This window comes from Lactuca sativa, chromosome 3, assembly GCF_002870075.4.
Source record: "Lactuca sativa cultivar Salinas chromosome 3, Lsat_Salinas_v11, whole genome shotgun sequence".
NCBI classification, from domain to species: domain Eukaryota; kingdom Viridiplantae; phylum Streptophyta; class Magnoliopsida; order Asterales; family Asteraceae; genus Lactuca; species Lactuca sativa.
Window position 1 is genome coordinate 311,001,891 of NC_056625.2, and position 26,604 is coordinate 311,028,494.

The following is a 26,604-nucleotide window of genomic DNA, read 5'->3' on the forward strand; positions in this document are numbered from 1 at the left end:
ACATAACCTTTAAAGCTCAATATAATAAACCACAAAACTAATGTCAAATTTATTATTAATTAATTACATTAACGTGTTTGTAAGTTTAAAGTGTCTTAATATATACACAATTTATTTTGCTATATTTTTATATAATATTTCTATTCAAATGTAAGTATTAATTATGTTCTAATGTTATGTGGGAAAATCTCTTCCAATATTTAATTCATATTGGAAAAACCACCATTTGTTAAAAAAAATGACATATATAACCTTTTAACCTCGATATAGGAAACCACAAAAATAATTCCAAATTTATTATTAATTATTTCCATTAAAATCTTCGTAAGTTATATATATATATATAAAATTTATTTTGCTATGTTTTTATATCTCTTGTTTTATCGATGTTTCTATTCAAATTTAAATTTTAATTATATTATAATATTTTTAGAGGAGTTATATGGAAACCTATTCCAATACTTAATTCATACCGTATATTAAAATTCATTGATTGTCAAAGTTGTAACGACATACATTACTAAATGTAAAAGTTGTAAATAAAACATAAAACTAACATGAAAAACAAAATGACTTGGTGAAAATTAAGTTTCCATTTTTAAATTTCTTCATTCGGACAAATTCATCATATTTCACATGTAACATTAAAAAAATCACAATAAATTTAAAACTTTTAAAACCAACCATGAATCAATATTTTTTACAAAAATAGTCATTGTTTCAAAAGCATCACTTCAAATCCGAGTTTTTACAATACCCGAATACATAAAAATTGGAAGTTGTATACGGTCACACATTTGCCTTCCCACAATCCTTGGAAGTACCTGAAACCATAAACTAAACTGTAAGTCAAAACTTAGTGACTCCCACTAAAGTATCAACACACCATAATAGAAAAACATGCAATATGACCAACCAGCCTAACTGGACCGCCTCGCAGGGCCTTAGCCTATCGGGACTGCTTCTAAGAGCCTTCGACATTACTGGATCGCCTCGCAGGTTCTACAACCTATCCAGACCGCTCCATGGGCCGACGGCCTGACTGGACCACCTCATAGGGCCTATAGCTTATCTGGTCGTCCCCGAGTGTCTTGGCCTACAACACAAAGAAGGACCACCTCAACCCAACACAACATGTCGACATATGTAACAAACAAACATAAACACAGAGCCAACAACACAGGTAATCATACGAATCTACTGAACAATTACAATTATCATATCACTATCCTAACCAAGATAAACAATTTAGTGGGCTGACCTTGGTGCCTTTGACCCACGGATACAGTGAGGAAAACTTGCCTCACGGTTTGACGAATAGTTGAACAATACACTGCCCCAAATACCAGCTATACAGGTCACCTATTCAACAGATAGAGGCTAAGGCTTAACTATAGCTCAAAATACCCTTAAGTTAAACTTAGTCAACCCTCGTACGTGCGGCGTACACTGAGGTACGCATGTCATACGCTCGAAACCTCTTTTCTCAATAAGAGCTTAATGCATCAATCTCTCATATCCAAAATTCAGATCCAAGACTAAAATAACACTAAGAGTCATAAAGTTTCCAACTTTATGACTTTGCATGTCCATAAAGTGCTTAATACACAAATATGCATGGAGACAAACTAAGAATCAAGACCATATTTTTATGACTCAAGACCCCTCATAAGGTCTGAAAGGACGACTTATTTGGTTAAGAGCTTGCCATGCTCACGAATTATCATATTTGGGACCAAAAGTGCCCTAAATGAATAAATGGCTAGATCTACAAGATATGGTGATCAAGTTAAGAACTTTTTACCTCATGGTGGTTGCAAACAAGGAAATAGTCTCATATCCAAGTTGCTTCCAAGCTCCATGTTCTTCTCACCACCTTTTTCTTCTTCAAGAATGCAACAAAAACACAAAGATTAGCTCAAGATGCACTCTTCTCACTTAGGGTTAGCTTGGGGGTTGTTTTTCTCAAATGGAGGTTGGTAAAGGAATGATAAATGAGATATAATGATGCTTATATATGGACAAAATCCTAAAAGTTAGGGTTTGAGGACTTACCACGTACGCCCTACATACGTGGTGTACGCCCAGCTTACTAGGGCCCACCCTAGTACGACTGGCATACACAACATACGCTCAGCGTACTAATCCCTGGCCAAAATTACCAAAATGCCACTATGGTCCATTCTTGCAATCTTTCTCAAACCCATGGGTCAAAATGCAATATTCTTTCATACTTAGCATTAAAATTGAAAATACCTCATCATCGGGATGTTACAATTTCCCCCCACTTAAACTAGACTTTGTGCTCGAAGTCGGCTGCCACGAATAACTTAGGATAATGCTCACGCATCTTCGCCTTCGGCTCCCAGATCCACTCGGAGCCTATCCGATGTTGCCATTGAACCTTTACTAAAGGTATCTCCTTGTTGCACATAACCTTCATCTTTCTCTCCATTATCGCTAATATAATTCAGGCGTTCATCGACCTGAATACCATCCAAATGGACCATTTCCTTATCATCGAACACGCACTTCCGCAACTGCGAAACGAGGAAAGTGTTGTGGGTTTGGCTGAGCTCACTCAGCAAATCCAACCGGTAGGCCACCCCTCCTACCCTAGTGTAGCATTAGTGTTTCTGGCTAAGAATTAGAATGATGATGTAGTAGTTAGGGTCAATAATTGTAACCTATTTTGAAATAATAAAGAAGAATTATTTGAGTATTATGTGAATTATGTGATTTTATGTGCATTATACTTGCTATTAACGATGTAATAAATTAAGAATAAAAATAAGCATTAAAAATAAAATAACAGATAGAACCAATATCTATAAATAAAGTTGTAGTGGTCGTGACAAGGATTTCGGAGATATAAGGAACGCTGAAATCCGACTTATAACAAATAAGTTATGACCTATCGAAATTTTGCTATCTTCATTTCATGATAGTCCGAGCTCCATCCTCTTTATCATCATGTCATAACATTACTTCATGTTTTCACTTTTCACTTAGGAAATGTACCTTTCTAACTGCATAGAATAGAAAATATGGTATTATTTTAGCCCGAACTTTATTTAATGTTAGATTGGATTGAAAAAACGCTCAATTCGTTTAGTTAGACAGATCGTGTTGGATTATAATTTTCAACATGTTCAGAATAGGTTTGAACTCAAACTTAATTCATTGTCTTCTTAATCATAACACACCATATTCTAAGGGAAGAGAGTTATTAATTCCATCTAGAATAAGTTTGAGATCGATATTACATGTTGATTGGGAGGGGGAATTCAATGAAGTGATCTGTACACAACAGTCTTCTCAATAGACAACAATTTATTTATGTTATATATGAATGTACAATACAATCTTATAAAAGATAAATTGTTGTATATTGAGAAAAACTGTTGTGTACAAATCAGCTTCTATTCGATGACCAAATGGCAAAATTAATGGAGTTAAAACAACTATTCTCAGTTAAAGCCTTAAAGGAGTATCGTTTAGACCAATGTTTTAAAAAACAGACCGGTCGTCTTACCGGTTCGATGGTTCAATGGGTAGGACCGTACCCAAAAACCGAATGAAATCATTATTACATCCTAATTAAATATATAAATGTTATATAAAATTAAAATACCGATGAAATTTAAATAAAAAACTTATGTTGGATTAGCACTTTTTACTTTATAATTGAGGTGAAAAAAAGGTTTTGTAAAATAGCCATTAATGATTAAACGTCAATTCATTTAGGTAAATAATTAATTAAAAATAATAATAATATAATTAGAAAAATAAAAAAGAAATGAAAGAGATGCACTAAATATAAGATGGTTGCTTAGTATTTTTTGTGGGAAAAAGTCTCACATCGCTCAAAAGAGAAACATTGAGGAGTGCCTCTCACTATAATACATATTCCAGTTTTCAAGTTTTGAAGGAACCAGATTTAGTCATAAAAATTTAGTTTTTATATATTGAGCGGGTTTTTTGCTGGTTAAATCCTGTTATTTTATGAACCGGCTTGACTTGTTTTTACTTGTTCATTATCAAGAAACCATGATTTAGATGCATTGAATGGTATGAATTGTATTTTGCAGCTCTTACTAGGTGATGCGTTAAGTTGTTTTATTACAGGATTAGAAGATGAGAATGTCAACCAAGAAGCAAGCATGTGCTCTTTTTGAAATTTAAAAAGCCAGCTGATCTCATTCATGAAACGAAGGAGAACATGCAATTCACGAGTTGTAATGAAAAGCAAGCTTGCCGGATATTCCAACAGACAAGGGACTAAACCAAATTTGCAGAAAACATGTACTACCACAAAAAATATTTACGAACAGATGATTTCAAATACATCCCAAACAGGGAAGTTTTGATATTGATATTATTATTATTATTATTATTATTATTATTATTATTATTTGGTTGCAGTTTGCCTGCCATCTGGAATAGCAAAGAGGACAATCGGGTTTGAAGGTGTTATGAAAGGAACATCGCATCTGAAGTAGCCTTTCCTCTCCAACTGCAATATGTCTCCACGCTTCAGCCTTCTCATGTTTGAATCCCCAACACCCCCAACCTCTTTCTTTGTATCCTTGTTCGCCACTGGAACAATATCCTCTTCAGTTTCCAGCTGCATCAATAACACACAATTAATTATATAAGTTTAACTTCCATAACTACACACTTTCAATCTTTGATATGGGCATTTATGTCTTTTCACACACAACACAAGAAATGGATACGGTACAATTTATGACTTATCATACCTTCTTTTTCGTGATTAGGTATCCGAACTCCACAAGAGTTAATGGAACAAGCTCGTTAGTGTCAGGCAACCACGTGAGTTTCAGTTTAGTTGTCTTAAACGATCCCTCAAGATGCAAAACCCCTGTTAAGTCGGTCACATTTCCGTTTTTGTCCTTGTTGATTTCTCTAACAATCGCATTTCCCCAGTCCATTAACGTAATTTCGTCGTTAGGGGATATGGCCTTAGCATCGGCTTGTTCTATCCAAATCTTTTTGGTAAAAGCGGTGGCTTTATCCCCTGCAGCGGCGTATTTCTTGTGCTTTGGTATGACACGCACAAATGGCTTGTGGGGCCCATCTAATAATGTCAACAAGACTCGGTTCTCTTCAAGGATTGCAGTGTGTCTGGGGCAAACAGGGTCGATCATTTTTTTGTTAATGTTCCAGAGTTTGTCCCATTCCATAAGATTCAGATTCTTTGAAGCTCCCTGTGAATATCAAGATTAACATAATAAAAAGAGTAAGCTTTTATTGTTATTTTTAGAAAATGAAAACATAAGTTAACCGAAATCATCAAACTTTGTTATAAAAGAGTTGCAAACTTTCATTCCATTCAATGATTAAGGGATGAAAAATTAACAAAACAGAAGAAATCGAAACAAACAATCAAACATTTTTCATTCCATTCCATTCCTTCTCAATTCCATCATAAAAATAAATAAATAAATAAAAACTACCCAAGAGAATGAATGTGTTTTTATATGCCATCTCGGAAGTTTTTTACTTTTTCAATATCATAAACTCCAATAACAGGCATAATGTAAATAGAAAATTGCAGAAATAGCAACATACTTTACTCTCTTCACCAATATTTTATTTTTTACCCACAATAACAATGTACTTACATTTCTTTACCCATATTACAATAACATATATAGTAACATGTTTTAACCAATTAAAGCAAACTTACGTTTCTTTACACATAATAACATACTTACATATTTTAATAACAATATGTAGCAAATAAACCCATAAAAATAAATTGCTATTATTTGTAAGCAACTGAAGTTCATTGCTATTATGGGTAATGTAATGTAATTATGTAAATGTGTTACTATTATGAGAAGAAACATAAAAGTATATTGCCATTATAGGTAAAAAATTTAGATTATAGAATATACTTACTTGGTCAAGTATAAAGTGTATCAAAGCCTGAATTTGTAAGCCTCTTCGCACAATTCCTTGGACAGTTGGAAAACGGGCATCATCCCATCCATCAACCTTTTTATTTTCAACAAACCAAAGCAACTTCCGTTTACTTAAAACTGTATAAACCATATTCAACCTGCTAAATTCATACAAATGAACTTTCCTAACCCCCATATCCTCTTGAATCCTTGAATACTGAGGATTTCTATCATGATACTCGCTGGATCTCAACGCGTGTGTAATCCCTTCAATAGAATCAACAAAAGGACATGCAAAATCATAAGTCGGATATATTTTATACTTTGATCCGATTCGGTGATGCGGAATCGGATTACACCGATAGTAAGTCGGGTCCCTCATTGATCCATTGTTATCGGTTATGTCCAATTTTCCTCTTAAACAACATTCAACTCCCTTTTCCGTTCCAAGAACCATCTCGTTCCATAGTTTGAGGTTTTCATCGACACTCTGATTCCGACACTTTGATTCTATTTTCTTCTCTCGCTCGTATCTCATCTGTTCTTTGGGGGTGTCGTCGACGTATGCTTTCCCTTCTTTAATCAACTTTTCAGCCATTTCCATGAGAATCGGAAAGTAATCGGAAGTATATGTGATTTTTTCATAGTTGATTCCTAATGTCGCGATATCTATTAAAATATTATCAACAAATTCGTTGCTTTCTTTTGCAGGATTCGTGTCATCAAACCGTAGGAATAACTTCCCTTTGTATTTCTGAGCAAAATATTGGTTCAATAAAACAGCTTTCGCATGGCCTATGTGGAGATACCCACTTGGTTCAGGTGCAAATCTCAACAAAACTTTTCCCATCTCGGCATATGGAAGATCGGCTTCAGGGCGATTGGAATCATCGTCATCACCTTTTACATTTGTTGAACAACTGAGCTCTTTTTTCTTTGAAGATGCTGATGCTACAGCAGCATGTTGTGTAGATATCATGGTGTACCATCGACCCAAGTTTTGGTACTTTTTTGACTTCAATAAGCTTTCCCATCTCTTACCAGCTCCTGAAGGAATTAATAAAGATATATATATATATATATATATATATATATATATATATATATATATATATATATAGTATTAAAATGGACAAAAAAATAAAAAAAAAAATGAAAGCATGCATAAGTAATGAGATTCATTTACCTGCAAGATACGACCAGATAGTAATATCTGCAAGCGATAAACTATGACCAACCAAGAAAGTGCGATGCAGCAAATACCCATCAACATATTTGCATGCGCACTCAAATTCTGAACCACGAGACAAGATAGGGGCATACTCCAGCCACTTATCAATCTAAAAAATCAACAGAATTTACGTAATTAGTAATAATTCTTGAAACTACGATCTTCATTTGATTATGTGCAGCTTTAAATCACCTGCCCAGTTTCAAAGGCATCACGCTCATACAAGTTAGGAACGGTTGTTGATGTGCGACCAAGATACTTGACAATTACATTTGTTCCACGTAGCTTCAACCTATAACAAATACAAATTTTTTTGTTTGAGTCAATAAATTAAAATTTGAATATTGCTAATACTAGTTTCTTGGCAAAATCCATTGCATCTTATAATTTACATCAATCTTCATTGGAAAGACTCTATTTGACTCGCATTATCTCGAGAGAACATTTATCAAGGCAAGTAACTTCAAACAATTGGATGTATTTGCTGAATCAAACTCAAAAAAAAAAAAAAAAAAAAAAAAAAAAAAAAAAAACACGATACCTGTTGGTTAGGACAAGAATAGGCGGAGAGCCGACGGTGAGAGTTGGATTGACTGTGAGAGAAACTCCGGCAACTTCCGCAGTAGCAAGCACCGCCAGAGGAGGCGTCGAGTCAGCAGCTATTAGCAGCTCCATCAAATCGTTAACTAGATCGCTTCTCGATTTTGTTATTTGCTAACCTGGGAAAAGTTGAAAACGGAAAAAGGTGACGCCAGAGCTTCCAACTTCAAACTACAAAGTATAAAATTTTCTCGCCTTCGTTTGATTTTGATAGTGTAGGTCTTAACAAAAAAAAAACTTAGCAAGGGTTAAACAAAGAAGAATAAAAAAAAACGGATAGTTAAGCTTTTATATCATATAAGCATCTTAACAGCATTATTCAAAACAACGTGTATGTTCGTATTAATTTCATAACAGTAGCAATGTGTATCTTAAACCTGTTCATAACAGTAGCAATTGACCAACAGTAGCATCCTATTAATTTCTATAGGTGAAAGTTGGAGACATCGCAAGGATTTCGAAAAGTAGCAGGAGAGATAACCAAGGATTTCACACAGATTTCTTGTTCCCTATCTAAAAGTTGCAGACATCACACAAACTTCGACTTTTATTAAAAAAACTCATCAGGGGAAAAAGGAAAACAGATATCCAGATGAACCAAAGCAGGAAAATTGATGAAAATCAAACCTATATCGAATCTGTAGGATGCCAAGGTCGCAGGTCTAGCTGTTGGGCGATACGGTCTCCGGCCAGTGGCGGCGATTGCAATCGGTGGCCAGCAGGGAGGAATCGCTTGAGGAGCCGAGAGAATGGAGTTCTTCTTGTGTCGCAACCGGCGTAACCTACGTTAGAAGGTATAATGGTCGATTCTAAAATGTAGGAATGGCTTGGTGCCTCTTTGATTATTGGTTCTAATCGGGTCCAACGGGGGGACCGGGTTCAAAAGCATTGGGCTCGGTACAAAGTGGGATGATCTTTAGAACCAATACAATCCAAACCGGATCGGAACCGGTCACGATTTAATATAACGGTTTGGTTAGCGGTTTTCGAACTATAGAGAAACCGGTTCCGGTTTTAAAACCGGTTCGGGTCCACATAAAACCGAAACCGGTCAGGAAGTTTGAGAGACTAAATCCATGCAAATATTTTTTTGAAGATATTATTTGATTCTCCTAAATCTCAATCTATTCGGGTATTCCTAATTAACCTAAACTTACTGTTTGATTTTGCATGTGTCTAATGTACAAAATAACTATATTACCATCAAAAAATATTTTTTAAAATAATTCTTTTAAAATTTACCATTTAAGGTGTGTTTGGCAAAAGTAGCTGTTAGTTGGTAGCGTGTAGCAGGTAGCTGGTAGCGGGAAGTTGTACATTTTATTTTTTATATGTATGTTTGGTAAAAGTAGCTAGAAGCTTTTAAAATATATAAAATTACATAAAAGGACAATTGATTAAAAATAAATAAATATATAAATATATTTTTAAGGGTAATTATGAAAATTGATTTCAAAAGCGCAGGAGCGTTTTGCTAAACGCTACATAAAGTAGTTTTTAGAACCGGAGTGTTTTGTTAAAACTAAAAGCTAAACGCTCCTACTGCCAAACGAAACTTTTTGTTTAAACCAGAACGTTTTATTAAAAGCTATAAGCTAGAAGCTCTCAAACGCTTCCAAAAGCTCCGTATCAAAACACACCCTTAATTTATAAATGACCATGCTATACACAACACAATTATGTAAAATCAAGATAGAGGATAAAAAATTGTTACACATTATAAATGATTCTCATGAATACAAAGTTCTTGGCATATTTGAATTTCCAATAACAAAACAATTCCAACCTTGTACTAAAAAGTAAAAACTCAAATGCACAATTATAAAAATTTTCATTGAAGCCAATATGCACTGCAATCCAGTTTTGTAATTTGTACTCTCCATTTCTCCCATGCCTGATATATCCTTTATGAAGGTACATCTCTTCTCTTCCAGCAATTTGGTAACTGGTTTTGTAAAATACATGGGATTGTGACCATATGTATTGTATGTGTCAATTGTGACCATATGTATTGTATTGTCAATTGCATAGCACTATATGTATTGTGACTGTTTTGTTTCTTGTGTTACTAAATATGCTTTCCTGATTTGTGATATAACTAAAAATGGTTGATGATGTTTAGTTTTCCCTTATTGTTTGAAACATCAATGTGTGGTATGTCTAAATATTTGAAAAATCCATGTGTGGTCTTACGCCTAAGTACTTGAGAAATCCATGTGTAGTATTATGCCTAAATGATTGAATGATGTTTAGTTTGTTGTTGTTGTTTTGTAAAAATTATATAAAATCAGTCATAATTCCCTTTTTGGTGATTCTAGTGTCATTGGAAATATATGAATGTATAGTTTATTTCATTTTTGTATCTCATAAGCTAATTCATGATAATAAAGATGGGACGTTTGACGATCCATTAGTCAAAGAACAATATGTAAGTGTTAAATGCATAAAATTAGAAGTATATTGTTTTTTAATGCTTAAAGTGAAGTATATTGATGTTTTTTGTACAAAACTTAAAGTATATTAGTCAACTTTATAAAATACAAAATGGTTTAGTTCAAGAGCTCATCTAAATGAGTTCCAGTCTTAGTGTCCTCCAGAAATACAACCTCAACAATACAACCTATGTGGACCCAGGTAGTCGTATTTGAAAAGGTCTTGGGTGCTCGTAGTGGACATGTTAACGGTATCGAACATAAACCTTCTTCAATGGGAGGTTCTAATGCTTTCTTTGAGGTACACTCACACTTACATACACAACAACATACACATGTTCTTAACTAGCAAATTTAGTTTATTTAATTTAAATTTATTTAATAATTTTTTTATGCCGATTATTTGTTATAAGCTATGGTAATTGGTAGTTTGAGGATTGTATATGTGACAACCCGAAATTTCCATTCTGTACAAACTATATCATTTCAATAGAAGTTATAGTGTCACTGTTAATTTTCAAACTTTTTCGCATAAGTTTGAGTAATTCAAGGTTTGCACTTCAGGAAATATCAGGAGAGTGGGTGCACTAGGGTTTTGTGCAACACTGTTATTCCGACACTCTATTATATTAGAGATCATTTTTGGAATAAAAGTATTTTCTGTCAAAATATTTCAGGACTATAAATAGTTTTCTAAATTTAATTAATTCATTATTCACAATTCCAACTAGAGAAAAACCATTTTCTCTCTGACGGATCTTCGGGTTTTTATCCCAGATTGTGAGTAACTCTTTCTAGTAGTGTTAGAATACTTATTAGATGCTTATAACATGATTTAGATGGCTAAATCATTAGATCTAGGAGTTTACTACCCAAGGTGTTCTTGGGCGGTAAACTCCCGAAACGAAGCCAAAACCGAAACTTGTGTTATGATAAGGCCTTAGATCTTTATGTATGCATGTTAGGGACAAGGAAACAAGCCAAAATCCACCCAAGATTGGGAGTTTACGGCCCAGAACTCTCATAGGCCGTAAACTCCATATTCTAACCCAAAGTGGTGATTTGAGGACTTAAGGACTTTAAGGCTTGTATCTAGGCTAATTCCCCAAGTAGTATAAGGTCTTAAACACATCAAAAGACACAAAAAAATGGGAGTTTATGGCCCAAATGCATCTTAGGCCGTAAACTCCATATAAATGGACATTAAGGGTGTTTTCATTGCACCTAAAGCCCTAGACCTTTACAAGAAATTGTTCCACTTAAAATGAAGGACCAAAACTCATCAAAATCACTTAACCAAGTGAGTTTACGGCCAAGACATGGTTCTTGGGCCGTAAACTCCTAAAAAGGGCACTAAGGTGTGCCTAATGCCTTCAAATGCTAGGAATAAAAGTCTAGAACATATCCCACAAGTGCAAGAGGCTTGAAAGCAACAAAAACAACACCCCAAGGGAGTTTACGGCTGTAAACTCCAAGGGGAAATGGCCTTGAGGCCGTAAACTCCTATTTGGAGTACTTCTAGACCTTAAACCCTTCCAAGGACTTAGCCACTAAGTTAGAACAATTCTAGAAAGCATTTGGGACTTCAAAACACACCAAACATACATGTTTGGGAGTTTACGGCCGTAAACTCAAGAGTTTACAACTGTAAACTCCATGTGTGATGGTTTATGGAGAGTAAACTCTCATATAGGGTCCTTTGGAAACCCTAAACACAAATACCCAGTCCCACAATAACTTAGGCGAAATCCTTAAGGCTTAAAACACTTATATAAAGTGTTTATTATGTCTAGGATGTCTTAAACATTATCGATTAGTCTTTTGAGTCTAATTGAGTGCATATGTGTGATTGTATGTTCATTAGGATCGTAGTGTGTGCACGAGTCCTCGCTTGACACCTAGCCATCCTATACCGTTCAGTTCATTCCGATCACCAACTACAGGTGAGTTCATACCCCTAATCAATATTTTAAATGATTTTAAATGCTTTAATGGGTGGGGGGGAATACAAGTAGAAACAAACATGTTATTAAATCATTGATATGTATTTTATAACTGTGTTTGTCATTTAACAGATTTCACATGCTACAAAATGTGATTGCATGAAATGATTTTACATCTTAAAAGCACATTGTTACCAAATGTTTTACCTTTGAAATGTTTATTAAAATGACATCAAGTCATTGTTAATTATTGTTCAAAACCCATAAGATGTCTTACAAAAACCATTTTTCATTCTTGAACTAAACTATGCATATACACTTATATTCTTATATATGTATTGATGTTATAGTTTGCATCTTTCATTTAGTTTAGTAAGAGTGGGTAAACTTACATGGTCAACTAGTTATATTACCGTAGATTATCATAGGGATAATTTGAAGATATCAAACATTACTTCTATTACAAGGAGTCACACAAGAGTCAGTTCATTCATGAGTCTATACTAGTACATTACCTGATACACGAGTACTTCAGATGTTTACCTGATACATGAATATGTTTACATATACTTACATTATACATGAACACGTTTACATGAACGCATTTCATGAGTACCTTTATGTAGATACACTTAACTGTGTACATTAACATGAATACTTGTATCTCGAATTGCGAGGATGATTTATTAGTACCTTCCGTGTAAATCTTCCTGCATATCCCCCGTACCTCGGGATATCTAGACAGGACCCTATCCCTAGTACCTCGGGATACCTAGATGGGCCTCTATCCTACAGTACCTCGGGATATACGTACGGGACTAACCATTCCGGAACTCATCTGTTAGCAACAGTGGGTAATGAACATCTACGGATGCCTACGGTTATTAGTTATACTAGGAGTACCTTTACGGGGACTAACCCTTCCTTCGCCCTGTTGCTGCTACCGAGGACAATTGGACAATCTTCGGATGTTCATTAGGTTATATAAGTACATGTTAGCACCAGTACCTCCTGCTAACACTTACTTTATTACGTATTTCCTATTACTTTATTTTGTGATACCTTTCACATAAACGATGAGTTAGACTAAGCACTTTTAGTACTAGTCAATACAAAGGAAAAACTACACTTCATACTTACAAAACATTCGGGTCTTGGTAGAAGACTACACTTCATACTTACAAAACATTCGGGTCTTGGTAGAAGACTACACTGCATACGTACAGAACATTCGGGTCTTGGTAGAAGACTACATTTCATACTTATAGAAAATAAGGGTTTTTCTAGGGATTTCATACTTACCTCCACATTTTCATTTAAAGGTTTACATGGCTTTCAAAACAGATTTCCACAAACAAAGCAATGACACTTATATACTTATGAATTCACCAGCTTTAAAGCTGATACTCGCTTTCAAAATAACTTGTATTCTCAGGTCATCAGTAGATAGGTACGGAGGCCAGGTTTTGAGAAGACGGAGCAGACAAGTCTCGTCTTTTATTTTGATTGTATATTTTTTGTGTCTTATTGCAATGAAAGAACACACATGTATTAAACTTTACTTATAATGCAATGGATGATGTTGTTGCTTGTTTATTATATTACACTGTTGTGATACTGTACATGACGTCCTCCACCCCTGAACGTTTCCGCCGTTCGTGGTTTTGGGGTGTGACAGATTGGTATCAGAGCATTGTTTATAGTGAATTAAGTATATCAACCCATAAAAGATATACTAACTATAAATACATGGGATTAAAACACTCTGTCTCAGAGTTATACTTTTAAATAATAAAATATTTAAGTAAGTATACGTGCCTGCATTCATACTAAAATCAGTGTCACAACGACAAGAACAAAAGTATTACGATTGTTGAATATCACAAGTAAGCCTGGGGATATATAGTCAGTCTTGGGAATGGCATAGCCTGATCAACTATGCTGGTCCGAGGAGTGATTAACATATGCCCAAGAATGGTTGTGATGTGGCGACAAGTCTAAAAACTTACCAACACAACCATAAAGAAATACCATATGGGTATTTGGTCTTACTGTGATTATCTTAGTCAGTTCGTCTATTTTAGCTATTCCTTCTGTTGTTGGGCTATGGGGATTTAGTCCATGAGACACATTCATCAATCATTTATTCTTATCCATGTCGTCATCTTTTAAATGTATAGTTAAAAATGCCGCCACGCAGAAGTACAAGACGTAATCCAAACAACGAAGCACCGATACCACCACCTCCACCACCACCTGTACCTCTTCAACCACCAAATCCTTTTGATGCCAACATGTTCCAGGCAGCTTTCACAGCAGCAGTTGCAGCTGCTGTGTCAGCAATCAACGCGCATGCCCCTAGTGGATCTGGAACAGGGGAACCTCCCTCGAACCACGACGAAAGCCATGGACATCCTCGAGAGTGCACCTACAAGGACTTCACTAATGCCAAACCCCGCAGCTTCAATGGAACTGGGGGTGTTATGGTGTTGAGACAATGGATTGAGAAGATGGAATCTGTCTTCGAGATCTGCGGATGCCAAGAAGGCAACAAGGTCAAGTTCGCAGCTTGTACCTTCTCTGATCGAGCACTAACATGGTGGAACAGCCATGTTAACTATCTAACTTTGGTGGTGGCGTATTCCATAGGCTGGGCAAAGTTGAAAGACATGCTGATGAAGGAATACTGTCCTCGAGGTGAAATACAAAAACTCGAGCAAGAATTCTGGGGTCTGCAAATGGTTGGATCCGACATCACTACCTACACAAATAGGTTCTGTGATTTGGCAAACTTATGCCCTGATATGGTTGCTCTCCAGAGCAAAAAGATCGAGAGATATATCTGGGGACTGTCGCCCCAGATCCAGTCAAGTGTGATCGCTTCCAGGCCTATTACCTTTGATAGTGCCAAGGAACTGGCACAATCTCTTATCGATCACCGGAAACCTCAGAACACAACAATCCCTACACCCGTACCACAGAAGTCCAACCCCGACTACAACAAGAAGGGGTGGAATAAGAGGAAAAGAGGGGCTCCACAAGGATCCTCCAATAAGCAACAACTTGTGGCGATCAATGCTGCCACAGTGACTCCTGTTGCCCCTGCGAACCTCTTACCAGCAAAAACTTATGCTGGGACTCTTCCGAAGTGCAACAAATGCAGCTTCCACCACCACGGACCTTGCAAGGAGATGTTCTGCTCTAACTACAACAGGAAGGGGCGCACCGCCCGTTACTGCAAGGCTCCAATAGCTCAAGCCGCCCAGGCTCCTAACACTGGTATGGGCCAAACTTGCTACGGTTGTGGCAAAGTGGGCCACTACAAGAGGAACTGCCCTAAAGCAGGAATGGCTGGAGGAGTAGGAAGAGTTATGACCCTAGGCCACGAGGAAGCAGTAGCTGATCCAACGATAGTTACTGGTAAGTTCCTCCTCGATAACTCATATGCTTGCATACTTTTCGATAGTGGAGCCGAGAAAAGTTTTGTAAGTCACAAATTCGCACACCTGCTTAAACAAAAACCATGTGCATTAGATAATTCATTCACAGCAGAAATGGCTAACGGGAAAACAGAGAGTACAAACTGCATATACGTAAGTTGTACCTTAACTTTAGATAGCCATACTTTCAAGATAGATCTCATGCCAGTCACAATTAAATGTTTCGACGTTATCATCGGTATGGATTGGTTGAGTCTTCTTCGTGCCGACATTATATGCTTCGAAAAAGCAGTTCGTCTTAACCTTCCTAACAACGAGACTTTAATTATCTACGACGACAAACCTAGTACGAGCCTTCGCATCATTTCGTGCATTCAAGCCCAAAAGTGCTTGCGAAAGGAATATCATGCATTCCTAGCACACGTCGTCGATACCAGTCAAGAACTGAAAGACATTCAGAAAATCCCAGAAGTACGCGACTTTCCCGACATATTCCCAGAAGAACTTCCCGGTTTACCACCCCAATGCCAAGTCGAGTTCAGAATCGACTTAGTGCCAGGGGCTACCCCCGTAGCCAAATCTCCTTATCGTCTGGCACCGGCTGAAATGCAGGAACTTTCCAGTCAACTTAACGAACTCCTCAAGAAGGGATTCATTTGACCAAGCTTCTCACCATGGGGAGCACCGGTTTTGTTCGTCAAGAAGAAAGATGGATCGTTTCGCATGTGCATCGACTATAGAGAACTCAACAAACTTACCATTAAAAATCGTTATCCCTTACCCCGCATTGACGATTTATTTGATCAACTTCAAGGAGCCAACTACTTCTCGAAGATAGATCTGCGATCCGGATACCACCAACTACGAGTGTTAGAGGAGGATGTTCCCAAGATAGCCTTCCGAACTCGTTATGGGCACTATGAGTTTGTAGTGATGCCATTCGGATTAACTAACGCGCCCGCAGTATTCATGGATCTGATGAATAGGGTGTGTCGTCCTTACTTGGATCAGTTTGTCACCGTCTTCATTGATGACATACTCATCTACTCTCGAAGTAAGGAGGAGCATAGTCAACATCTCCGAAAAATCTTAGAAACATTGCGAGCGGAGAAGCTCTACGCGAAGTTCTCAAAGTGTGAATTTTGGATTCGACGAGTCGAATTCTTGGGCCATGGAGTTAGCGAAGAAGGTATACACGTGGACCCTTCCAAAATTAAGGCCATCGAGAACTGGTCAGCACCAAAGACACCTACTGAAATTCGTCAATTTCTAGGTCTAGCTGGCTACTATCGTAGGTTCATTCAGAACTTCTCCCGCATAGCGAAACCTCTTACAACCCTGACCCAGAAGGGCATGGCCTTCGACTGGGAAGAGAAACAGGAAAGAGCGTTCCAAACGCTCAAACGAGCCTTGTGCACCGCCCCGATACTATCCCTTCCCGAAGGAATAGAAGACTTCATTGTCTATTGCGATGCATCCAATCAAGGACTCGGATGTGTTCTGATGCAGCGAGGTAAAGTCATAGCCTATGCCTCGAGACAGCTGAAGACACACGAGGTTAACTACATAACCCACGATATCGAGCTAGGAGCAGTTGTGTTTGCTCTGAAGATCTGGCGACATTACCTTTACGGTACAAAAAGCACAATCTTTACAGACCATAAGAGTCTACAGCACATTTTCGACCAGAAAGAGCTCAACATGAGACCACGACGGTGGGTCGAGCTACTTAGTGATTACGAATGCGAAATTCGTTATCATCCGGGTAAAGCCAATGTAGTAGCCGACGCCCTAAGTCGGAAAGAATATACTGGTCGTAGAGTCAAATCTTTGACTCTAACTATCTATTCACACTTGTCCACGCAAATAAAGGAGGCTCAGCTCGACGCTTTGAAACCTGAAAACGTGGTGGGTGAATCCCTTAGAGGGATGGATAAGAACTTGGAAGTCAAGGGTGGCGGAGCCTTATACCTCATGGATCGGATCTGGACACTGAAACACGGTGGCTTCAGAGACTTGGTCATGACCGAAGCTCACAACACTCGCTATTCCGTCCACCCGGGTTCAGATAAGATGTATCTGGATCTTAAAAAGCTATACTGGTGGCCTAACATGAAAGCAGATATTGCTACCTTCGTGAGTAAATGCCTTACTTGCGCGAAGGTCAAGGTCGAATACTAGAAACCCTCCGGTCTTCTACAACAACTGGAGATACCAGAATGGAAGTGGGAGCGGATCACTATGGACTTCATAACCAAGTTGCCCAAGACGACGGATGGACTTGATTCCATGTGGGTCATCGTCGATAGACTGACCAAGTCTGCACATTTCCTACCGATCAAGGAAACTGACAAGATGGAGAAACTTACCAGAACTTACATTAGGGAGATTGTAAGACTGCACGGTGTTCCTTTATCTATCATCTCAGACCGAGATAGTAGATTCACTTCGAGGTTCTAGCAGTCATTACAAAGTTCCCTAGGAACTAGGCTGGACATGAGTACAACCTACCATCCACAGACCGACGGGCAAAGTGAGAGAACTATCCAAACCTTAGAAGATATGTTGCGTGCCTGTGTGATTGACTTTGGAAAAGCTTGGGATACTCATTTTCCCCTTGTTGAATTTTCCTACAACAACAGTTATCACACGAGCATAAAGGCAGCTCCATTCGAGGCCCTCTATGGCCGAAAGTGCGGATCCCCTCTGTGCTGGGCTGAAGTGGGTGATACCCAGTTAGCTAAGGGACGAGTTCCCGAAAGCACTCTCACGGGTCCGGAGATCATTCGGGAAACGACAGAGAAGATCGTTCAAATTCGTGAACGATTAAAAGCCTCTAGAGACCGACAGAAAAGCTACGCCGACAAGCGTAGGAAACCATTGGAGTTCCAGGTGGGCGACCGAGTCCTACTAAAGGTCTCACCCTGGAAGGGCTTGATATGCTTTGGAAAGCGTGGGAAGCTCAATCCAAGATACATAGGGATTTTCGAGATTCTCGCAAGAATCGGCCCTGTGGCTTACAAGCTCAATCTACCGAAAGAACTCAGTAACGTACATCCTACCTTCCACGTGTCAAACTTGAAAAAGTGCTTATCCGACGAGACTCTTGTTATTCCACTCGACGAGATCGAGATCAACGAGAGCCTCAACTTCGTGGAGGAACCAGTAGAGATCATAGACCGAGAGATGAAGCAAACAAAGCAGAGCCGTATCCCGATAGTGAAGGTGCGCTGGAACGCAAAGCGTGGACCGGAATTCACTTGGGAACGTGAGGATCAGATGAAACTGAAATACCCTCACCTTTTTACTTAGTTATTTGTAATTTCTTACATGCTTAAATTCTAATTTCGGGACGAAATTCCTTCTAACGGGGGGATGATGTGACAACCCGAAATTTCCATTCTGTACAAACTATATCACTTCAATAGAAGTTATAGTGTCATTGTTAATTTTCAAACTTTTTCGCATAAGTTTGAGTAATTCAAGGTTTGCACTTCAGGAAATATCAGGAGAGTGGGTGCACTAGGGTTTTGTGCAACACTGTTATTCCGACACTCTATTATATTAGAGATCATTTCTGGAATAAAAGTATTTTCTGTCAAAATATTTCAGGACTATAAATAGTTTTCTAAATTTAATTAATTCATTATTCATAATTCCAACTAGAGAAAAGCCATTTTCTCTCTGACGGATCTTCGGGTTTTTATCCCAGATTGTGAGTAACTCTTTCTAGTAGTGTTAGAATACTTATTAGATGCTTATAACAAGATTTAGATGGCTAAATCATTAGATCTAGGAGTTTACTCCCCAAGGTGTTCTTGGGCGGTAAACTCCCGAAACGAAGCCAAAACCGAAACTTGTGTTATGATAAGGCCTTAGATCTTTATGTATGCATGTTAGGGACAAGAAAACAAGCCAAAATCCACCCAAGATTGGGAGTTTACGGCCCAGAACTCTCATAGGCCGTAAACTCCATATTCTAACCCAAAGTGGTGATTTGAGGACTTAAGGACTTTAAGGCTTGTATCTAGGCTAATTCCCCAAGTAGTATAAGGTCTTAAACACATCAAAAGACACAAAAAAATGGGAGTTTACGGCCCAAATTCATCTTAGGCCGTAAACTCCATATAAATGGACATTAAGGGTGTTTTCATTGCACCTAAAGCCCTAGACCTTTACAAGAAATTGTTCCACTTAAAATGAAGGACCAAAACTCATCAAAATCACTTAACCAAGTGAGTTTACGGCCAAGACATGGTTCTTGGGCCGTAAACTCCTAAAAAGGGCACTAAGGTGTGCCTAATGCCTTCAAATGCTAGGAATAAAAGTCTAGAACATATCCCACAAGTGCAAGAGGCTTGAAAGCAACAAAAACAACACCCCAAGGGAGTTTACGGCTGTAAACTCCAAGGGGAAATGGCCTTGAGGCCGTAAACTCCTATTTGGAGTACTTCTAGACCTTAAACCCTTCCAAGGACTTAGCCACTAAGTTAGAACAATTCTAGAAAGCATTTGGGACTTCAAAACACACCAAACACACATGTTTGGGAGTTTACGGCCGTAAACTCAAGAGTTTACAACTGTAAACTCCATGTGTGATGGTTTATGGAGAGTAAACTCTCATATAGGGTCCTTTGGAAACCCTAAACACAAATACCCAGTCCCACAATAACTTAGGTGAAATCCTTAAGGCTTAAAACACTTATATAAAGTGTTTATTATGTCTAGGATGTCTTAAACATTATCGATTTGTCTTTTGAGTCTAATTGAGTGCATATGTGTGATTGTATGTTCATTAGGATCGTAGTGTGTGCACGAGTCCTCGCTTGACACCTAGCCATCCTATACCGTTCAGTTCATTCCAATCACCAACTACAGGTGAGTTCATACCCCTAATCAATATTTTAAATGATTTTAAATGCTTTAATGGGGGGGGGGAATACAAGTAGAAACAAACATGTTATTAAATCATTGATATGTATTTTATAACCGTGTTTGTCATTTAACAGATTTCACATGCTACAAAATGTGATTGCATGAAATGATTTTACATCTTAAAAGCACATTGTTACCAAATGTTTTACCTTTGAAATGTTTATTAAAATGACATCAAGTCATTGTTAATTATTGTTCAAAACCCATAAGATGTCTTACAAAAACCATTTTTCATTCTTGAACTAAACTATGCATATACACTTATATTCTTATATATGTATTGATGTTATAGTTTGCATCTTTCATTTAGTTTAGTAAGAGTGGGTAAACTTACATGGTCAACTAGTTATATTACCGTAGATTATCATAGGGATAATTTGAAGATATCAAACATTACTTCTATTACAAGGAGTCACACAAGAGTCAGTTCATTCATGAGTCTATACTAGTACATTACTTGATACACGAGTACTTCAGATGTTTACCTGATACATGAATATGTTTACATATACTTACATGATACATGAACACGTTTACATGAACGCATTTCATGAGTACCTTTACGTAGATACACTTAACTGTGTACATTAACATGAATACTTGTATCTCGAATTGCGAGGATGATTTATTAGTACCTTCCGTGTAAATCTTCCTGCATATCCCCCGTACCTCGGGATATCTAGACAGGACCCTATCCCTAGTAGCTCGGGATACCTAGCTGGGCCCCTATCCTACAGTACCTCAGGATATACGTACGGGACTAACCATTCCGGAACTCATCTGTTAGCAACAGTGGGTAATGAACATCTACGGATGCCTATGGTTATTACTTATACTAGGAGTACCTTTACGGGGACTAACCCTTCCTTCGCCCTGCTGCTGCTACCGAGGACAATTGGACAATTTTCGGATGTTCATTAGGTTATATAAGTACATGTTAGCACCAGTACCTCCGGCTAACACTTACTTTATTACGTATTTCCTATTACTTTATTTTGTGATACCTTTCACATAAACGATGAGTTAGACTAAGCACTTTTAATACTAGTCAATACAAAGGAAAAACTACACTTCATACTTACAAAACATTCGGGTCTTGGTAGAAGACTACACTTCATACTTACAAAACATTCGGGTCTTGGTAGAAGACTACACTGCATACGTACAGAACATTCGGGTCTTGGTAGAAGACTACATTTCATACTTATAGAAAATAAGGGTTTTTCTAGGGATTTCATACTTACCTCCACATTTTCATTTAAAGGTTTACATGGCTTTCAAAATAGATTTCCACAAACAAAGCAATGACACTTATATACTTATGAATTCACCAGCTTTAAAGCTGATACTCGCTTTCAAAATAACTTGTATTCTCAGGTCATCAGTAGACAGGTACGGAGGCCAGGTTTTGAGAAGACGGAGCAGACAAGTCTCGTCTTTTATTTTGATTGTATATTTTTGGTGTCTTATTGCAATGAAAGAACACACATGTATTAAACTTTACTTATAATGCAATGGATGATGTTGTTGCTTGTTTATTATATTACACTGTTGTGATACTGTACATGACGTCCTCCACCCCTGAACGTTTTCGCCGTTCGTGGTTTTGGGGTGTGACAGTATATAATATCCTTTTTCTCTTTGCAAGATTATGTTTATAATAATATCCAATGATCGTAAGATCCTACCAAAATTATTTTCTAAAATAAAAATATATATTTTCGTACAACAGTTAACAATTCATTTAACAGTATATTGTTTAAACTTTAAAGACTTTTCTGTAGATTTTTTTTATATGTACTAAATCTATTTGAAGAGAATTTATATTTATTTATTAAAAAACATAAAATAAATATACCATCTACATCTCTTTCACTTAGAAAAACTCATATTTTTTTAAGTAATCATATTTTTTTATTAAAAACATAACAACAATAATTTATATATCATTTTTGGGATTTTTGTGGTTCTCTTTAATAAATATCATTACTCCAATTATAAAGATATTACCAAAATACATTTCCTAAATAGTGCTCCATGATATACGTGGCCAAGAAATGCATTCCTTAGAACAAATCAACACAATTCATGTTAATTGTATTTATCATGTGTTTTCTTAATTAGTGTAACTCTTATATTAGGGTCATTAGTAAAATGATGTTTGGGATCATTCTATGATTTGGGGCCGTGACCCGAAGATCAGTTATCATAAGGCTTTGGGCCTTGGGGGGAAGAGAGATTTAGAGACCTATGGATGTGGGTAATGTAGATTAGGTAATCCGAGAGTTCGGTTGGTGCTTTGGAGCCCAAGGGTATAACCATAAAGTGATAGTTTGAGCCTTTTATGAATTTTGGATTTAATTTCAGAAAGTTTTAAGGCAAAGGAGAGTTGATAAGATTGTAGAGCTTCTCATTACCTTTTCGTGGATATAAAGATCATCGAAATCGGAGTTGAAACGAAGAATTTATGACTGTTTGAAGTTAGGGCGGTTTTGGGTTAAGCCGTGTACGCTGGGCGTAGTCAACGTGTTCGTTGGACGTACTAGGGCATCCCTAGTATGCTGAGCTTAAAATGAGTACGTTAGGCATACGTGATCAGTGCCCAAACCCTATTTCCGTAGCTTGAGCCCTATTTAAGCTCCTTAACTCCCCCAAATCCATTACATTCTCAGCCTCCACCTCTCCAACACCCTCTCTTGTAACCCTAACCCTAGATTGAGCCTTGTGAGCAAAAAGAATGTATTTTTATGTGCTTTGCAGTGTTCTTGGTGCACCTTGGAGAAGAAGTAACTCGTTGAAGAAGTGTTGGTTGCATTGGATCTTGTAGATCCATAATTTTTTCACCATGGTCTTTCTTCTAGAGGTAAAAAGTTTGAATCTTTATGATGGAATTGCTAGATCTAGCTAGTTTTGGGTGCTATGAGCTTTTGGTCACTTTAAGTGCATAAAGTTTAAATCTTGATAGTTTGTGACCTTGTTATAGATAAAGTTGGAAACTTTATCCATCTAAACATCATTTTGATTCTAGTCTGAAGGTTGGAGACCTGCACTTAATGGATTAAGTTGAAAAATATGTACTTTTGGGTCCCTCTGAGACTTAAAGACTATATATTTTTTTGTTAGGACCATTTTTAAGGATAAAGTTGGAAACTTTATCCATTATGGAGCTATTATGAAGCATAAAAATGTGATATTGGCCCTTCTACCCCTTCCATACAAGAGTTGTGATATCTTATTGGGTTAAGAACTTAGGGTTTTGGATATTAAGCACTTTACAACCATGCAAAGTCATAAAGTTGGAAACTTTATGACTTAGGACATCATTTTGGGATTGGATCTGAGTTTTGGACGTAAGGCCTTAATGGAATAAGACCTTAATGGAGTTTTGGGAGTGGGCTGAGTATGTTGGGTGTACTTGGTGGTACGCTGCACGTATAGGGTAAGCGCCTCGCTTTTGATCAACATTAGATTGTGTTGGGCATATTCTCTTAGCTGGGCGTACCTGGTGGTATGTTGCACGTACATGGTACTCTCTTGGTATACATGGTATACTCTGCTGGGAAGAAATATTGACTTTTGGACCTTGACCGTTGACTTTAACTTTGACCAGGGTTGACCAAGTATGACCTAAGGGCATTTTGGGTAATTTGATTTATAGTTTGATATTTGGGTTATTATTAATTGTATAGGTGACCGGTAGAGATAGCTTTTAGAGTAGTTATTGGTGCAATTATTCTTTCAGACTATGAGGTGAGTTTTCTCACGAAATCTATAACGACCCGATTTCCCTTCCGTTAACGACGCTAAACTTCCGTTACTCAAGAATTGATTATAATAAATCTATTTTGATTCTACGAGTATTAGAAAGGAATAAAAAGATATTAATTATTATCTACAAGAAGTAATTTAGAGAAACTTAAATTGTTAGGTTATTTAGGGTTAGCGGAAAAGGAATTAAAGTTGAAAGTGTAGGGACCGGTATGGAAATTTCGTCCATAACAGTCAATATCAAAGGAATCGACGTTTTTCTTTATTGAAGGCATCGTGCATTATTTTTGTGTGGCTTTTACATGCACCTCAAAACCGATATCTTTAGGACTGCTTTCGGCGTCGATTCACGGATAAGAAACAAAAAAACGATTGATTATCCATTGGACTTGTTGTCGTCGATCAAGTATTAGAGAAGAAGGAACAAATTCAAAACCTAAAGGAATGGAGGGATAAGTATCGTGCGATCAAGGAGGGAAATCTCATTCCAATCGTTCTTGTGTGCGTCGATCGTGAGGAGTAAAAGTGGATGAATATATCGGTTGTAAGCCAAGGGTTCAACAAGTGTTTGCAACCGGGATAGATAGAGTCGATGGGTTTGATTTGGTGTGAAATTGAAGCGGGAAAAGTCGATTTCACTTGGTATGCTTCTCAATTTCATTCTTCATCTTGTGTTGATGTCTCATTTGCTAGTAATTTGATTCAGTCAATCTTCTTCTTCTTTCTACCTTCAACCTTATGGTTTTTACGTAACCAAAACCCCAACCATATTTGATTGTTTTTTGGTGATTTTTGGCTGTCAAAATCTTGTTATGAACACTCCTTAATTTATTGTTAATTATGTTCAAGAATTGCTCAAGATAATGGAATCAATGTCTTTCTTTTGTTATTAGATTTATACTTTTTCTATGTCAGTTCTAGTGATTTTTCATGGGGATGATTTTCTATAAAAGGTCCATGTTTTGAGCCACCCAAAAGGTCTTCAAAACAACCTTAGAAAGTCTTTCTATGAAGCTTTAAGGTGGAGCAAACTTAAGCTTTGGTGGAGTACTCTTTTTAGCAATGCACTTTGTTTTTCCCATAAAAACAATATACATTGAGTCATGATTTGAGGTTGAAGTTATTATTTTAACTTCTTTACATGTTTCTTCTATTAACAACTCAATTCCCATATTTATAGCTGATTTTGGTTATGGCTTATTGTTTTAAGTTGTCCATTAACCCTTAAAATGCAATGCTGGGAAATTCTGAAAAATTACCAATTTGTCCATGTATTGAAAAAAAATATAGAAACATTATCAGAAGTTGGATTGGTGATCTGTAAACTCTCAAAGTTGTCATTTTGAGTCTAGGTTTTCCATGATTTTTTCCAATACCTGATATTGTCCCTAACCAAGGTGAAAATCATCTCTTTCACTGACTGGTCGGAAATTAGCTGCACGGACATGTTGTCTTATAAAATTCATAGAAAAATCTAGAAAAATCATATGGATTTGTGCGAGCACTTTCTGAAAATCTAAAAGTGTGATATAATGGAATATGAAAAGAAATTAAGTCTTATTCAGGTATAAGTGGGGCTAAACAGGCATTGAACGGGATATTGTTTCAGGCCATAATCTGGGAATTTGACCTAAAAACTAATTTGCATATTTCGGTAATAGATTGCTATTATTTGTTTATGTAATCTTCTAGTAATACATATATTTGTTCTTTACTAGAGGAAGGTTTGACACCTTAGTTCCTAAAAGAGTTGAAGTATAGAGAGGATGCATTTTTTACAAAGGTGAGTCATTTCTTGTGGTTAATTAGCACTTGTTTAAGGGGTAACATGCTTTTACACTTGTTTGGTTGATGCGATGAATGTTTGATGCTATCTCTTTCTTTGTATAAGTTGTATCCAAGTATGATATTGTGATGTGTAACACCTGTTCCAGGTATTACTTGAATTGTTTAATTTCAAGGTTTTGGTGCTTGGACTTGGAGAGTTGGGAGCCCAACTCGTCGAGTAGAGGACATTTCGAGGACACGAGATCTACACCCTACTCGATGAGTTGGAAGGCCAACTCGACGAGTAGGTGCTGTAAAGATAAAACCCTAATTTTAGGGTTTGCACCCTATATAATCTCCTTAAGAGCCTTGGGGCTGACCTTCTATCAACCTCCAAACCCTAAGAACGTCTGTGCCAAACCCTAATCCCTAATCTCTTTCATTTTATGAGCTAGGGTGACTTTTGAAGCTTAAGAAGAAGGAGATAGTGAGAAGAATGAGAAGATCCAGCAAACCAAGCCCTCACTCTTGAGCTTGACCACCTTGTGGATTGTTGTA

The 26,604-nt window shown here is 37.1% G+C and overlaps 1 protein-coding gene across 2 annotated transcripts; it reads right to left on the bottom strand.

The window, feature by feature from the left end:
• Positions 1 to 4,171: 4,171 nt before the first annotated feature.
• Positions 4,172 to 8,589, bottom strand: LOC111916830 (glutamate--tRNA ligase, cytoplasmic). 2 transcript variants are annotated; one of them, XM_052769609.1, is made up of 7 exons: positions 8,389 to 8,589; positions 7,703 to 7,956; positions 7,354 to 7,453; positions 7,117 to 7,270; positions 5,929 to 6,977; positions 4,764 to 5,231; positions 4,172 to 4,627 (listed from the first exon to the last, which is right to left on the bottom strand). In XM_052769609.1, exons 2-7 carry the CDS (start codon positions 7,834 to 7,836, stop codon positions 4,412 to 4,414), a joined length of 2,121 nt encoding a protein of 706 aa, XP_052625569.1. In that variant the 5' UTR covers positions 7,837 to 7,956; positions 8,389 to 8,589; the 3' UTR covers positions 4,172 to 4,411. The 2 variants fall into 2 exon arrangements, with proteins under 2 accessions (XP_052625569.1, XP_052625568.1); XM_052769608.1 differs by having other exon boundaries at positions 7,703 to 7,880; positions 8,389 to 8,588.
• Positions 8,590 to 26,604: the final 18,015 nt, after the last annotated feature.

Excerpts from the sequence above, each read along its gene's own strand:
- LOC111916830 (XM_052769609.1), bottom strand. The coding sequence starts at position 7,836 with ATGGAGCTGCTAATAGCTGCTGACTCGACGCCTCCTCTGGCGGTGCTT. Across the intron at positions 6,978-7,116 it reads TATCTGGTCGTATCTTGCAG|GAGCTGGTAAGAGATGGGAA; the intron begins GTAAATGAATCT and ends TAATTCCTTCAG. Across the intron at positions 5,232-5,928 it reads TACACTTTATACTTGACCAA|GGAGCTTCAAAGAATCTGAA; the intron begins GTAAGTATATTC and ends TGATATTCACAG.